A 17,623-nucleotide genomic window follows, 5' to 3' on the forward strand; every position below is an offset into this window, starting at 1 on the left:
TGCAACCCAGAAAATTTATTGGATGTGTTCACTGGCAAACACCCTGTGAGGTTACTCTTGGACACTGGTTCTCCTATGCTAAACCAATCTAATTACTTAAGTTCAGCATTGCTGCCTTTGCACACAGCTGAGACAAATCTTTGGGCCAATTGATATCATTGTGTGCCTTTGCTAGAAAAGTTTCTAGTTTTATTTACTTACAGCCAAGTCACTTGTTCCACAAATTTTCTGATGGCTGCCTACCACAAAGTGGACAATGTTTTTTGGATAGACTCTTTCAGCACTCTTGGATTTACAGTTCATCAAACAGTGCACACCATTTAATCCAAAGGGCTCTGTGGTGTCTTAAAGACTTTCTGTGATAGATATGCTCAAATCTTCTCACTTGGATTATGGAAGGCAGTCCCCCAATTGATTGCGAAGATCATGGAACTCTTAAAGTGACAGCTGCCCCATAGTTTTTCAAAGCTCACCTGGTGACCTTTGCTCTAAAGGGTGCCCTCAAAACAGAGCTAGACAGACTCATCCATGTAGACATGTCAGAACTCTCTTACCTGTTGAACTAGCTGTGATGCAAAGGCACACATTTCAGGTGGCCACCTTGCTATCAACAATCTTTCCTTTCCAGGCTTTAAAGATTACCTTATGTAATACACCCTTGCTTTGCCTATGGTAATAGCAACTGACACACTGTAAGTATCTAGATGACATCATTCAGTTAAACTTAATTGTTGTTCCCTGTGACCACAGTGAATATCACTAATGTTCTGTTTTACAAGTATGTTTACAATAAATTTGTTGTATGTAATTCATGAAATTACTTGCCTTTCAATGGCATTAGTTGTCTAGGAGATGATTGTATGTTTTGGCAGTAATAATATTAAACATATTGGTTCATTCTCAGTGTAGACTGAAACTTAGTGTGATTCTTTAGTTCATGGTTAGTTATGATATATTAATCCAAAAATATGTTGACAAAAAATTTGAATTACAAATGAACTGTTCACAAAGAAAGTGCCAGAGAAAACTTGAAATAACAATTGCTGCTTCTTATGCATATTAATGCCTTATAAAAAATGAGATAAAGAGCTGACTTCTGGCATGCTTTATGCAAACTTTGGTGGTGGTTGTTGTTGTTGTTGTTGTGGTCTTCAGTCCAAAGACTGGTTTGATGCAGCTCTCCATGCTACTCTATGCTGTGTAAACTTTTTCCATCTCCAAATAGCTACTGCAACTTCCTTCTGAATCTGTTTACACTATTCATCTTGTGGTCTTTCTCTACAATTTTTACCCTCCATACTTCCCTGTAGTACAAATTTGGTGATCCCTTGATGTCTCAGAATATGTCCCACGTACAGATCTCTTCTTTTAGTCAGGTTATGCCATAAATTTCTTTTCTTCCCAATTTTATTTAGTACGTCCTCATTAGTTACACAATATACCCCCCTAATATTTATCATTCTTCTGAAGCACCACATTTTAAAAGCTTCTATTCTCTTCTTGTATAACTGTGTATCATCCATGTTTCACTTCCATACATGGCTACACTCCACACAAATACTTTCAGTAAAGAATTTCTGACACTTAAATCTATATTTGATGTTAGCAAATTTCTCTTCTTCAGAAATTATTTTCTTACCATTGCCAGTCTGCTTTTTATATCCTCTCTTCTTCAACCATTGTCAGTTATTAATGTCAAGGATAGGCTAAAACCATGTCTCACTCCCTTCTCAACCACAGCATTCCTTTTATGCCCCTCAACTCATGACTGCCATCTGGTTTCTGTACAAGTTGTAAATAGCCTTTTGCACCTGGAATTTTACCCCCACTACCTTCAGAAGTTCAAGAGAGTTTTACAGTCAACATTGTCAAAATCTTTCTCTAAGTATACAAATGCTATAAATGAAGGTTTGCCTTTCCTTAACCTACATTCCAAGATAAGTTGTAGAGTCAGCACTGCCTTGTGTGTTCCTGCATTTCTCCAGAGTCCAAACTGATCTTCCCTCAGGTCAGCTTCTATCAGTTTTTCCAGTCTTCTGTAAAGAATTCATGTTAGTATTTTGCAACTATGACTTATTAAACTGATAGTTCGGTAATATTCACATCTGTCAGCACCTGCTTTCCTTGGAATTGGACTTATTATATTCATCTTGAAGTATGTAACTTCCAATTATGTGCCAGAACATCCAGTGTTTGCATGGTAGAGTAATTATGGTGTACACGAACGTGTAGACAGTGTTTGCACAGCAATTGCCAACATAGTGTAACTGAGGCAGAATAAGGGGAACCAGCCCGCATTCACCAAGGCAGATGGAAAACCACCTTAAAAACCATCCACAGACTGGCTGGCACACTGGATCTTGACACTAATCCGCTGGGACAGGACTGCCCATTGCCTCCAGCACTGGGCGCTGTACTTGTCTAATTTTCATTATCCTATCCACTATCAAACAGTGACATGATATGCAAATGCAGACACACTGTCCTGATTCTGCATAGAACCTAACTCGGCCTTAGACCAACATTAAATGGGGTGTATCCAGGTTGATTCACATCTGGAGTTAACCATCTCACCATTTCCCTTAAAATCCTGCAGTGTCAGAGCTGCCACCTGCAGGAACACAACAATACAACACCTTGCTCATCAACCATGAGTGCTGCATCTACTGGACCCTGCCAACTGGCACATCTTCTGGGAGAAAAATTTGGTGCAACACTTATTCTGACCAAGTATTTGGTCTGACATTGTGGACCTGATCTGACAATGTTTTGCTATCAGGCCTATCAATTTGCACCATCCCAGTTGTTCTCTCCCTGGTCCAATGTCAAGATCCATGGGACCATAACGACTTAGAATTTGGTGACCTGTTTTTGGAGTCCACATGGTCAGTCATGATCCATTCCTTTTCTCACTTATCTTTTGAGTTCCACATGTTTCAGGTCACTACTGCCACCATTATCACATCCTTGGAAAAGTCTTTTTCCCTTGAAGGCACCCCATGCACTTTGATACCTAATATTGGGGTGGCATTAACCTCCTTTGGTGTGAAGTAGGACTCAACTCCTTCATATCACACCCTTTCCCCTGGCTTACAACAGTTGTGGAGGATGCTTTATCTATATTTTTTAAACCCAAAAGATGTGTAACACTTCTCCTAATGCCCTCTATAGTTTTCTAGCCAGTTGCAGGGCCAGCCCAATCAGGAGCTACAGCATGGCCGAGTGGCTTCAGATTACCTTCACCCTACCCTCTTGGATATGCTGTACCCACTTCCTGGCACATTTCAGTGCTAAGGCCTTTCCCTTCTGATTCGGGACCCCGGAGTGTGCTTATCAGTTCAGGTACCACTCAGCCTGGATCCACAGGATGATCTCCATTTGCCATTCATCCATGATGTATATGGTGACCTCTGCCCATGAACTTTTCCTGCGCCATTGAAGTCAATTTTGCCTTTGCCATCCTGGTCAGTAGCCTCCTGCTTCTCCAACCCTGGCAGACCCTCTAGTCCTGTGGTGACTTATGCATTTTCCATCAAGCCTCATCCTGCCTTGGCCTTCCACAGTGATGCCCATGGACATCAACCCACCAATATTCTTAGTGACAACTATTATGGACCTTGAACTGCTTGTGTCTTCTCCCCTAGTGGTTGCTGCCTTGGAGACTGTGGCGAGTTCACCATCAGCTTGGCTCAGGTTTTCATATCATGGGTGTGTAGGTCATAGACAGAACTTTGATACAATGTGCACTGTATTGTGCTTTGGGAATACAAAGGAGACTCCTGTATATATCTCTTGTTGTACATAAACCAGAGTAAGCCCCTTTGGTTGTATATATAGATTGCCTTGTACAAAATTCACGTAAGAGTAAATGTGTCCACATTGGGACAATGTTATTGTTGTGAGCTGTGCTGCATGCAGTGTAGTGTAGTGTAGTGTAGTGCTTAGCATCACTGGCTGGTGCACTGCTGGCCACCCATTCAAACCTGACCTCACCAATTATTTGCTATTTAGAATTTATCATTTCTGGAAGTTTCTTGAAATGTCTTATGACCATAATGTTAATATATTCTGGAATATTCAATATTTTGACAATTAGCAGCATTCCATAGTCTTCAATGTTTGTATAAATAGCTGCACTCTCCATCCAGAAGGTCAATTCTGTTTAGACTGTACATTGGTGTCAGTAATAAATGTACTTTCAGTACTAAGTGTTGAACTTCATTGATGACCATGGCTTTGGATTTAGAATTGATTGTGATTTAGACATGACAATCTTGGAGATGCTGGATATTGGTCCCACTATTTATTGATCCAGTATCTTTTGACCCAATTGGTCAGGAGGTATTAGAGAATGTTAAAGAAGTGTTTTATCAGTCGTTATCACCAATCTCTGCCACCACCCATATGTGGCAGGAAGAATGGACTTGCTCAACTCAGACTAATGCCACAATCATTAAATGACAATCCAGTATCTGTCTGATACAGGTACAACCAACTTCTACACCAAGTATAATGCCCAGCAAAAGAACAGACATTTGGAAGACAGAGGACAACTTGTGAGTGTATTTCCAGTGCAGATGCCCATGACACATTGTATGCTACTGCAGAGAAGGAAGTTGAGTTTGCAGTGTCTACTATGCCACCATCACAACAGTCCTATTGACACAAATCAGCTGCAGTTGATTGTAACTGACTTGTGAGATGAAGTCAATCTCCATACCCTGGAAGAGGATACTGCCAAACATGCGATAGCCTTCCTCACCCCTGTATAGAGGTACCAGCCACTCACCTAACCACTGACTTCTGGAAAACTAAGTGAGGCGACCATCTTTGGAGGTTAGACTGCCCCAGACACAAATCCTCCATGGATGAAAAATCACCAACATGTCAGGGAATCTCATTGGTGTGACCTTCAATGGCCAACCTGTCAGGGCACTGTTTGACTCAGGCTTTTTTTTTCCTGTAATGTTGGGTGCTTATATTCATCAGCTAAAGAAGACTATGTTCTGTGATTCAAAATTAATTGTGATGAAAGTTGCAAATGGGAAATACATCCAGCTGCCAGGTACATGTATTGCTAAAATAACTTCCATTGTCAGAAGACAACCCTTAGAATTTTCCATTTTATCAGAATGTAGTCATAATGTTATTCTCAGATGGGGCTTCTTGCAGGTATCATAGACAGTCATAGACTGTGGGAGATCCGAGTTCCAGATTGAAGAAGTTTTTCCAGCAAGCATAAATAGCAAAGGTTGTTCTGGATGGTTGTTTCCTGTTGAAGACATTGTTATCCCACTATCATCAGTAAGATGAGTTCCAATCATCAATCAGGATACTCAGTTCAACCATGAAGCTATTGTCAAGTACTAAGGGCAACTCGGGCTCACAAAAGAAAGCTACATGCCAGTAATGATCATAAGCATTGTAGGTGGTCAAGATGAACTTTGGATCACTAATTATCATGAGCAGCCACAATTCATCCCTAAAGGATGTGTGTAGGGATATCAAAATAAGTTCAGTCAGGTCACCTTAGCATCATTGGCTACGTTACCATCACAAACAATGCAGGGGCGTAAGCTACTATTGAACTGCCAATAGGATCTGGCCTGACTGAGGAGCAATGTTGGTGAGTGATAACCATTCTGCATCAATTTTCAGATGCTTTCAAATCCAGAGTGGAGAAAACACAGACCAAGTGGCCTATGGCCAAACACCACACTGGGAATTATCCATGAATTAGCCTGCAGTCATATAGAATGTCAACATTGAACGATGGACAAGCATGGAGGAAGTGGAGAAGATGCTGCAAAATTACATCATATGAACCTTCAGAGAATCCTTGGTCCTCTCCTGTGATCTTTGTGAAGGACAGCACATGGCGTCTTTGTGCCCTACCAACAACTGAACAAAATCATGAAAAAAGATGCCTATTGACTGCTGTGTATTGATGACATCCTAGTCTGCTTGAAAGGAGAAAAGTATTTCTCCACTATCAACATGTAGACAGGCTGCTAACAAATTGAGATTGATGAGATTGATCACTAAAATATGAGCTTAAAGTTATGCCATTTGGACTGTGTAACACTCCAACTACCTTTGAACGTATGATGGGCAACATGCTTTGACACCTTAAATGGATGACATGTCTTTGCTGTGTGGATGACGTTGTCAGTTTTTCAAAGACTTTGAAGAACATCTTGCCCACCTTACAATTGTGTTGAAGTGTGTTCAAACTGCAGGCCTCTGCCTGAATCTCTTCACCAACCAAGAAATAAAACTCTCGGGGTCGCTAGTGAATAGTGATGGAGTCAGTCCCAATCCAGAGAAAATAAGAGAAGTCACAGATTTTTTGACCCTTTGGCACAATTGTGACGTGAGAAGTTTTCTCAGAATGTGCTCACACTACCAGTATTTTATAAAGATCTTCCGTAGCAAGGTACATTCCTTGCAAGAACTACTGCAGAGAAATGCCAAATTTTCCTAGAGTGGGGTATAAGAAAGATGTTTCCTTGTGCTTAAGGAGTTCTTAAATCTTCTCCAGTTTTAGAATTATGTGGCAAGAATGCCAAGACAAAACTTCCCACTAACACTAGTGGTTTTGTGATTAGGTAAAAATTCAGAAAGGTGCTGAAAAGGTGACAGCTTATGCTTCCAGAGTACTCTACAAGTCTGAGATGTACTACTCTGCAACTAAGAAAGAGTTCCTTACAGTTCTTTCATCCATCGACAAGTTCTGAACATATTGTCTTGCAGAACATTCTTCATTGTGACAGACCACCATTCCCTGTGCTGGCTGACAAACCTGAATGATCTGTTGGGTTGACTGGTGGGATGGGCACTGAAGCTTGATGGGTATGATATCACAGTGGCATACAAACATGTGCAGAAACACAACAATGCTGACTGTTTTTCAAGGAATTGTTTGGTAGCACATGGAAGCACAGGTGAAATCTCAATCATTGCTGCTTTAAATGGCATTGCTGCTACACAGAGGGAATGGCCAACACTGCTGAAAACCATAGAAGCATGGAAGGAGGAGGAACTCACCAAAGGAGAATTACAATTAATTAATAGAGTATTGTATAAGAGGAACTATGATCCAGCAGGGTGAAAATGGTTGCTTATCATCCCAGCCCATCTACGGCCAGCTGTCCTGAAGTATTTCAAAGATGCTCCAACATCCGGGCACGTGGTGTTTGTGAAAACTGGGAAGACTCTAGACAGAATAAGATTCAGGTGCTGCTGTCCAGGTCTCTACTGATTCATTAGACAGTATGTGAGTGACTGTAAGGAATGCCACTGATGGGAGCTCATGTCGCAATTACCTCCAGGGTAGCCGATACCAATTCCACCTGTGGCAGCACCATTCCACAGGATTTGAATCAGTCTCTTGGGGAGGTCTCTGAATTCAACAAATGGGAATTGATGGTAATAGTCTGCACTGACTATCTCACCCAGGCTATCATAGTTGGCTTCAGTGAGATCTTCTGAAACTGTGACTCACAATTGTTTGAGGAGAAGGAGCAATGCCATGAGTCTGTGATGCATGCTGCATGATGTAACGGTTAGTGTTGTTGCCTAGTGTGCTGCAGTTTGCCAATTTGAACCCAACTGCCAGGAATTATTTGATACTTAGATTTAATCATTTATGGGAGGTTTTTGAAATATCTTATGTTCATTATGTTTGTATATTGTGGAACATTCAATGTCTGTGTAAATAGCAGCATTCTGAAGTATTCAGTGTTTCTAATGAATAGCTGCACTCTCCATCCAGGAGGTCAGTTCTGTTCTGGTTGTACACTAATGTCAGTAATAAATCTAACTAACTGTTGAACATCTTCGATGACCCTGCCTTTGTATTTTGTAATTGATTGTGGCTTAGATGTGATATTATTGCTGACCATTTGCATCTTTTCTATGATGTCTTTCCCATCAGATATGTCATTTTTCAGTAGGACACTTATCCATGCCACAGAATCAGAATTATGCTGCATCTGTTGAAGCTCCTATGTTATAAATCTCATGTGTGAGAACTATTCAGTAGTCAATTTGGCATGACCCATTCAGCTACCAGTATTAGCATAAAGATCACTTGGCTTTCAACCAGAATGAATGGATGAACAATACTCTTTGAATGAACAAACCATGTAACACAGTTTAAGTGCTTGGGTGACTTTTGTACAAAAAGAACCATGAAAAATATTTTCTCCCACTCTCAACTCTTGAGATATTCACTTGTTTGAAGTTTATTTTCAGCACTTGTTTGCATTCCCTCCACCTTATGCTTCAACTTATACCTATATCTTCTTTTTTGTATGCCTCTTATTTCTCATCGGCATTGTTTGTTTACCCTATTTGGTGCTCAGCTTAATTGTCTGTAGTCAAGTGTATTCAGTATCTCTTTTTGCTCTTCATTTCTATTGTTTTACATTGTTTGCCATTTCATGTCTTTTTTCGTGCTTCAGATTCTATTAACTGATTTTCTCATATCTGTATATTTATTAGGATTCCTATGGCTATCTACCAGTTTCACTTATGCCTTTATTGATAATTTGTCCTTTCGAAATTTTTACTCATCAGCTTCCTCTCCTACTGTAACACTGTAACAACATGTACATGTATCCTGTTGTTGGTGCCTGTTCCATCCTAACTTCTAGTGTGTCTTGTGGTCTACAATTCTGAATGAGTTGAATGACTGTGCTTTACTTTTAATGGCTTTCACATTTCACTTTTTGCTTTAAACATGAAGTACACATTTTGAATGCTTGAGGCGTCATCATCATACTGTCTGCTTTATTAGTAGTGCCATATTGTGTTGGTTTGGTAAGTAAGTGTCTTCATCAATCATAATGAAGGAAAATATGACCATTTAGAAATGGCCAAAATTTGATGAAATGTCATTGCCTCCAAAGCTTCCAATGATTTTTGTTTAAGCACAAATGACAAAAAAAAAGGGGGGGGGGGGGGAATGCAGAAATCTGATATCTTAAAATCAAAGCTGTTTTTTTTCATGAGTTTAAAAAAAGGGGCATTTGATGAGAAAAACCAAACTAATTTATGCCAGCCTAATAAAATTTAGTTTTTAATGTCATGTTCTGATTTTAAATAGAAAAAGATTATTGAAAGGATAACTGACAATGGTTTAATCAAGCCAGCATAGATTTCTACCATTGAGAGTCACTTGATAATTAATTTTTCATTTCTAGGTTTCCAAATATTTGTCAGTAGATTAAAGGTAGTTTTTAAATCTTTCCTAAATATACCTTATTTTTCTTTATTAATTACAGGTTGCTGTTGTAGGAAGTCACATTCCTCAGGATACACCAAGTTCAAGAGAAATAGGAAAATGCCAATCAATGCAAGTACAACTTTTGAAGTCAAAAGAGGAACCAATGCTAATATCTTTTTCTGAAGATAAAGATTTTTATTGTCAAGCCTGTCATGAAATGCCATTGCATACAGATAGAATTTGTGGAGAAACTGTGACAGATACCCCTCATTTAATTAGAGATGAATCATATGACTCACTTGGATTCTCCAAGGGGATGCCAAGTGAAGGGTCATTGGATAGTGTCTGCTCAGAACTTAGCTTAGATTTGTCTTTACCAGAAATTTCTTTGGGAACAAGTACAATGGTTCGTTTTGAAGGCATACAGCAGGTAATTAATCAGATAAAAAGTAACTGTGACAACATGAGTGAAGACTTTGAGACAATTAAATGCAATAGAAATTTACCTGGCATGTCCAGCTTAATGAAAGGGGGAGCAACTTGTGATCAAGATATAAAAGATGCTCTTCCTGAAGAGGAAGCAGAAAATGTGAAAGAGCAGCGAGCACGGGCCTGCTTTGCAGGACTATACAGCCTTACTGTTATAAACAATAGCACATCTTCTGAACTTTCTGATGCATGTCTAAATACTGATAATAAACAAGGAAGCTTTGGATCAGCTGAGTCATTTGAGTGGGATTCTCCAAATCATGTAATAAGTACAGAAGTTTGTGAATCACCTAGTAATTCAAAAAATATTTGTGTTAGTGAATCAGAAGGACTAAATAGTGCTAGTGACTATATCAAAGCTGGCGTAAATATTGAGGAAGGAAGTGCCAAATGTAATGATGCAGATTATTTACTCTATCGTCAGTCTATAAAAGTAAATGAAAATACAGGTATAACAACTGCTGCAAGTGAAGATGACTTGATGGCGCACTTGGAATGGGATGATGATTTAACAGAGTTCACAGAAGAAAATGGTAATACCAAACTTGATGGTGACTTTATGCACACATTGGAAACATTGGAAATGGACATGGAAGCAGAGCTTCAAATGGAAGAGGATTTTGCGAAAGATGATTTTCTCATAGATGGTGCAGATAGTGCTATGACGAGCTTCATCTCAACAAGGAGTGGTACTGATACTTGCTCAATAGAGAAGTATGTTTGTTACTGTACATTCTCTCTTTTATGTAGCTATTTATTTTGAGTCATTCTTTGTAATTAATTCTAAATAATGGTTATTTTCCACTGGAAACAAATATATAAATTTTGCTTTCTTTTTTACTCTTTCAAACTGATATTTCTTCTACTTAGCAATATTTGTACTTTTAGTCTGATAGCCTTCACAGTTATTCTCAGCAACTTAACAAAGAATAAAAAAAGATTCCTGTGTACTTTAACCAACTTCATAACTAACAACACAACTTGGTTGGAAATTTCTGATGCCATCAATCTCAGCTTACAGAGAAACTTCAATTTTACTTTTGATTAGAGTGCATGGACTGTTTAGTTCAAATTCATCTTCATTAAGTTTCCACTGACTATGATTAAGTAGCTGAAATCAATTTATTATTAGTTATTCTCCATCATATGGTTCTTGGGATTGCAAAATTATATATTTTGGAAAAGTCTGAAATTTTGTAAAAGACTGGTACCTAAGATTTCTGGGTAACATTTTACAATTATTTTGTGTCATCATTTATTGTTTTCAAATTTTTGTCTGTCTAATTTTAGAAAATGAGAGGCAATGTCAAAATATTCTCAGCAGAATAACCATGTCAATCTAAAATTATTTCTCAAGCTTCTGGGAGTTATTAACACTACCCATATTGCCACAGGATAGAATCCAATTACAGAAATGTGTCCCATGAATCAAATTGTGTTAGCCACAGCTATAACTACTACTGAATGCTGCTATAGTGGTGCCCAAGTGAAAGTGAAACTCAAATCTCCATGTTTTAGATCGCAATTTGTCATGACCAAGAGTTGTTAAGCTTGACTTCAAACCAGCAACCTAAGACTACAGCACTCTCAGGAAAGCTTTTGGGTTTACTTTGCACTCTTTGCTATCTTCTGAGAATGCAGTTCCAAATCACACACAAGGCACACTCAATATCCCTTTAGAAATTTTTGGAAGATGAATTGATTTCAAGTATCTCTACAGTTATAAAATCACAATAATTTGAAGCATATTAAAGGTCTTGGTATGGGCAAACTTTGTTATGTGTGCCCTTATGAAACTATTTTCTGTGATGACCAAAATCTCTGATCGTTCATTTTGTAACCAAATAGACACGTGCTTGTTAATTGTTGTAGATAACATTCCCACCACATAAAATACAATTAGTTTGAGCGCCCAGCAGTCACAGAAAACAGCCTCACTAACACAGGAGAAAGTATGATAGCAGCTAGTTGGTTGTGCAGAACTGTTAATTACCTACATTCAGGCCGCTTCTTCCACTGTGTAAAATTGCAAACTTTACTATTCTGGCTATTGACAACAGCTTGTGACAAAGGTGTCACAATGAATTCAGTACTGGCATTGGTATTTAATGCCTTTGTTGTACAACCATATACGAGGGTTCTACATCTACATCTACATTTACATCTACATGGTTACTCAACCATATACGAGGGTTCTACATCTACATCTACATTTACATCTACATGGTTACTCTGCAATTCACACTCAAGTGTCTGGCAGAGCATTCATCAAACCATTTTCATACTACTTCTCTACCATTCCACTCTCGAATGGCGCGTGGGAAAAAGGGAACACCTAAATATTTTCGTTCGAGCTCTGATTTCTCTTATTTTATTATGATGATCATTTCTCCCTATGTAGGCGGGTGTCAACAAAATATTTTCACATTTGGAAGAGAAAGTTGGTGATTGAAATTTCATAAATAGATCTCACCTTAAAGAAAACCGCCTTTGTTTCCGTGACTGACACCCCAACTCACCTATTATATCAGTGACACTCTCACCCCTATTGCGCGATAACATGAAACGAGCTGCCCTTCTTTGCACTTTTTTGATGTCTTCCATCAATCCTACCTGGTAAGGATCCCACACTATGCAGCAATATTCCAGGAGAGGACAGACAAGTAGGCTGTCTCTTTAGTAGGTTTGTCACATCTTCTAAGTGTTCTGCCATCAAAGCGCAGTCTTTGTTTTGCCTTCCCCACAATATTATCTATATGGTCTTTCCAATTTAAGTTGCTTTTAATTGTAATTTCTAGGTATTTAGTCAAATTGACAGCCCTTAGATTTGTGCTATTTATTGTATACCCAAAATTTATCGGATTTGTTTAGTGCCAATTGCCACATTTCGCACCATACAGAAATTCTCTCTAGATCATTTTGTAATTGGAGTTGATTGTCTGATGGTTTTACTAGACAGTAAATTACAGCGTCATCTGCAAACAATCTAAGGGGGCTGCTCAGAATTATCACCTAGATCATTTATGTAAATCAGGAACTGCAGAGGGCCTATGACACTACTTTGCAGAATGCCAGATATCACTTCTGTTCTACTCAATGATTTACCATCTATCACTATGAACTGTAACCTCTCTGAGAGGAAATCATGAATCCAGTCACACAACTGAGATGATATTCCAAATGCATGCAATTTGATTAATAGGCACTTGTGAGGAATGGTATCAAAAGCCTTCTGGAAATGTAGGAGTATTGAATTGACCTGAGATCCCTTGTTGACAGCAACTTCATGGGAATAAAGAGCTATCTGTGTTGCACAAGAATGATATTTTCTGAATATGTGCTGGTTATGTATCAATAAGTCATTTTCTTCAAGATGATTCATAATGTTCGAGTACAGTATATACTCCAAAATCCCACTTCAAATTGAGGTCAGTGATATGGGTCTGTAATTCAATGGGTTACTCCTAATTCCTTTCTTGAATATTGGTGTGACCTGTGCTACTTCCCAGTCTTTAGGAACAGACCTTTTGTCAAGTGAGTGGTTGTATATGTTTGCTAAGAGAAAGGTGCTATTGTGTCTGCATACTCTGAAAGGAACCTGATTGGTATCCCATCTGGACTGGAAGACTTGCCTTTATTAAGTGATTTGAGTTGTTCCGCAATACCTAAGATATCTACTTTCATGTCACCCATGCTAACAGCTGTTCTGGTTTCAAATTCTGGAATATTTACTTCATCTTCTTTCGTGAAGGAATTACAGAAAACTGCATTTAGTAACTCTGCTTTAGTGGCACCATCATGGGTAACATTTCCATCGCTATCGCACAGTGACAGTATTGACTGTTGTTTTTTTTTTTTTTTTTTCCACTGGTGTACTTTACATATGACCAGAATCTCTTTGGGTTTTCTAACATATTTTGAGACAATGTTTCAGTGCGGAAACTATTAAAAGCATCTCACATTGATGTCCAAACTAAATTTTGAGCTTCCAGTCTTGGGGGTTTTGCATTCTTCTGAATTTGGCATGCTTTTTTCATTGCTTCTGGAACAGTGTTCTGATGTGTTTTGTGTACCGTGGTGGATCAGTCCCATCACTTACTGACTTACACGATATGAATATCTACTGCTGTCAATACTGTATCTTTGAATTTGAGCCATAGCTGGTCTACACTTACATAATTAGCTTGGAAGGAATGGAGACTCTCACTTAGGAAGGCATCAAGTGAATTTTTATCTCCTGTTTTAAATAGATATTTTTGCATTTATTTTTAGTGGTTTTGGTTGATATGGTTTTGAGCCTTACTACAATGACCTCGTGTTCACTAATCCCTGTATCCGCCATAATAGTGGCAACTATTTTTTTTACAGCTCATACAAAATAGATACATGTTTCAAAGTTTTACTGAGCTTCAAAGTAGTCACCAGCATTGTGTATAACCAGTGATGTCGAAATCAAAGTATACTCTTATGACGTGAGAGGTATAAGTTTGGAATTTTGCCCAATATTCAAAACTCACTGTTCTGTACAGAATTGTTGTGTTATTTAGAGTCTTCTTCTCACACTCCATCAGTGAATAGAATGGGAAGAAACAATAATGTTTGATACAATTAAAAATAACCATCAGTCATGCAGCATGAAGTGATGTGGAGATTAGATAAGTAGATGAAAACACTGCAGCAGATTCTTCATGTTTGGAAGGCAAGGAGGGTGTGGAGGAACAGTTGAAGCATTTTTGAAACTGTGTTTTATTAGAGTGATTTACCTAATTATTTTACTGTAGAAATGTAGATAAGCATTGATGAACTCTGCTTACATCAAATTCCTAAAAATGTAAAGCCATACTGTCACTGAAGATGTGTTCATTGTTAAAAGCAATTCATCAGAATGAAAGTGACTGGTTGGTGTTAATTGACCAGTATGAGTGGCAGTGATGTCAAATGTAGAATTTGTTCTCTTTCGCCTGTGTAAAATTTTTAACCATTCCTGGCCTGATTCTGCTACTCACAAATTTCAACAAGCTCTGCACAGTGATGTGGGTAGGTGGGAGGGGGTGGGGTGAGCACTCAGAAGAAACTCATATCAAATGCTTAAGTCACCACATGCCTGTTTAAAAAAAAAAAAAAAAAAAATCAGACTCAAAGGGTCTGTTTTGGAAGAGATGCACAAAAAATAAGGGAATTTTATTAATACATAAAATACACCCAGTTTAATAGTGCCCAAGAAATCACAGAATCAGTGATTTCAGTTCATAGAGATATAATTAAGGAGGAAAGTCCTGGTTGGATGTGGTGGTTTCCGAGTCATGTAAGACTTGCATTCTGATCACTGCTCACATCCCTGAAAGTGTTTGAATCACATATCTTGGAATATTAGTTCCTGGTCAGCAATAGAATGGAGTCTGTCATGAAATTTTCATATTGTTATTGTAAATTAATTAAAAAAACATGCAATTAGTGCACATTGCTAGGTACTTTGGTAACAATTGTTTGATCCTCAGTGCAGAATGCATATTTTGCAGTGTTTTCCTCAAAAACGAATCTGAAGAAGACAATGAGACAAAAAATGTGTGCAAACAATAGTAAATACTTTAGTATGTAGTAGCGTAGACTGAGTTAAGTAAAACATTCCAAATAACATGTGCACAGTTTCTTTATTTTTGTCAGAGATACAGCTGTCGTAAAACAATCCAAATAAATACTCACTGAAAGTGTTCAGCAAAGGCAAAGTTGATTTTCATATATTCTGCCTCCAGCTTCAATGAATTTTTGAATTCTCTTGACAACACCATGTGTAGCTCTTCTGAGATCATCTTGGTGTCCTTTTACAAAGGCAGCACTGTTCATGATGAAAGCAATCAATTTGTCTCTTGTGTTTACTTTTTCTTTTAGACTTTGCCTTTCAGTCATGTCCACAGGTAAAAATCTAAAAGTGAAAGGTCACAGGACCTGGGTAGCTAAGAAATTTCTGCCAATCCACCCTCCAGGGAATGTGAGGTCTAGATGATGTTTCACCTGATGACTACAATGTTCAGGGACCCAGTCATGCTGGAAGAAAATATTTGTCCTTGTAGCCAAAAGAACCTCTTCCAATAATGCTGGGATCTCATTTGCAAAAAAGTGTAGATGATGTGGTAACATAACAGATCCAATAAACTGATTGTCTACTGTACCACACCACACATTTACAGATAAGCATTCTTGAAAAATATGCCAACAAAGACATACTGGTTTTCCTCAGATCATCAATGTGAGTAACAAGTCTTATTGATTCGGCCACAAGTGACAGTGGGTACATCAATAAACAGTAATCTGTGCTTACTCAGCATTTTTCAACTAGACAACAAAAAATTCCGAGTCTCTGCCCTCATCTCCTCCTTGAAAGTGTTGAATCTGCTGTAAATGATAAGGATAGAGGTCATGTGTACAGTGTGTGTCTAAAAAGTAAGCTGAATGATTTTTTCTGTCAACTCAGAAAGTTGCATTGCTGTGACTGGTGGAGGAAAAGTTAGTGGAGGGCTTGGGAAGGCAATGCATTCCTTGCCAGTTGCTTACTGGCCATTGCCCAATGCAGATTGCTCATAGTGTGTAACTGTGTTCAGGTGACACATTGAGAGATCAAAATACCATGATTCACTGAACAGCAACAGCCTATTCAGTTTTGTGTTAAGATAGGGTAATTTGGCTCTGAGAACTTCACAATGTTTAAACAAACTTTCGAGATGATGTGATGTCTCATACTGCCTTCATTGTTAGCAAGTTCCTGGCCATGCACAATGCGTCAATGCTGCCCCAGCCACTGTGCAGTCCCAGTCTAGCACCAGCAGACTTCATTTTGTTTTCTCAAAGAAAGTGAACCTTAAAGGGCCATCAGTTTGGGATGCTGGATGCCATGAAAGCTGCCATGACAAGGTGTCTGAAAGAGGTTCCCATTAACATTTTCCAGGAAGTCTATCTGAGCTGGTGGAAAAAGTGGATTGATGTCTAAGAGTGCTATTTTTAAGAATACAAAACATTTAACTTTTATTTCCAGTAACCTGTTCTTTATGGATTAATTTGACTTATGTTCTGGACACACCTTGTATGTAGCCTGCCACATTTTTGTATGAGAAAAATTGATATGTGTAGAAATTCTTTGTGTACTTGTTGAAGGACTATGCTCTACCAGCTGAATAATGTCTTATACTTCATCTACACTCAATTCATTTGCGCATTCAAATCAAATATGACTGCTTTGCTTTGCATCATTCTCAGGCAGTTTAGTGAAATCATTAGAAAACATTCTTGAATCTGTCAATTTGTGATCCGGAAGTCGTCGAGTATTCACCATGTGCAGCAGTGATGTTCCAGTACAAAACACAAGTACCATACCAGCCTACTAAGCATTTTTAAATGGGTGTGGCATACTTACATGATACAATAGAAGTGACCAAAAGATCACAAGCACAGTTGAAAAATTCAATTATATAAACTCAAGTACAATTTTGCAACATGATATCTAAAACAAAAATGACATCTGATAAATAAACCCATTGCAACTGAAATACCAAGAAGCAGAATGAAAACTTATCTCTGTAACCAGTTGTATCTCCATAACCAATAAAAATTTGACACGTTGTAAGGAATGTTTTATTTAAATTAGTCTATACTATGACCTCCTAAAATGTTTGCTGTCCTTTGTGAAACATTGTGATACATAAAAATCCATTAGTGACCTGCCCCACCTTTGCATAGCTAGAATTAAGTATCTACAACTGGATGACTTGCCTCGAGTAAAGGTCATAAATTAAATATGAAAATCTTCCTAGTGATTCAGTCTACTGATCAGTGAAAGCTGTCATTATCTCTACTGTAGTTCCTGAGATTAGCCTTCAGATACAGGCAATAAAAAGCAGTGGGTGACTTTAA

General features: G+C 38.3%; 1 protein-coding gene across 1 annotated transcript in view; it reads left to right on the plus strand.

The window, feature by feature from the left end:
* Window positions 1–17,623, plus strand: part of LOC124721278 — a 210,700-nt gene that overhangs the window by 123,046 nt on the left and 70,031 nt on the right. Inside the window, exon 5 of the mRNA XM_047246163.1 lies at window positions 9,288–10,432. Within this exon, the coding sequence (XP_047102119.1) occupies window positions 9,288–10,432 (1,145 nt within the window). The remainder of the gene's footprint in view (window positions 1–9,287; window positions 10,433–17,623) is intronic.

This window comes from Schistocerca piceifrons, chromosome X (assembly GCF_021461385.2).
Source record: "Schistocerca piceifrons isolate TAMUIC-IGC-003096 chromosome X, iqSchPice1.1, whole genome shotgun sequence".
NCBI lineage: Eukaryota > Metazoa > Arthropoda > Insecta > Orthoptera > Acrididae > Schistocerca > Schistocerca piceifrons.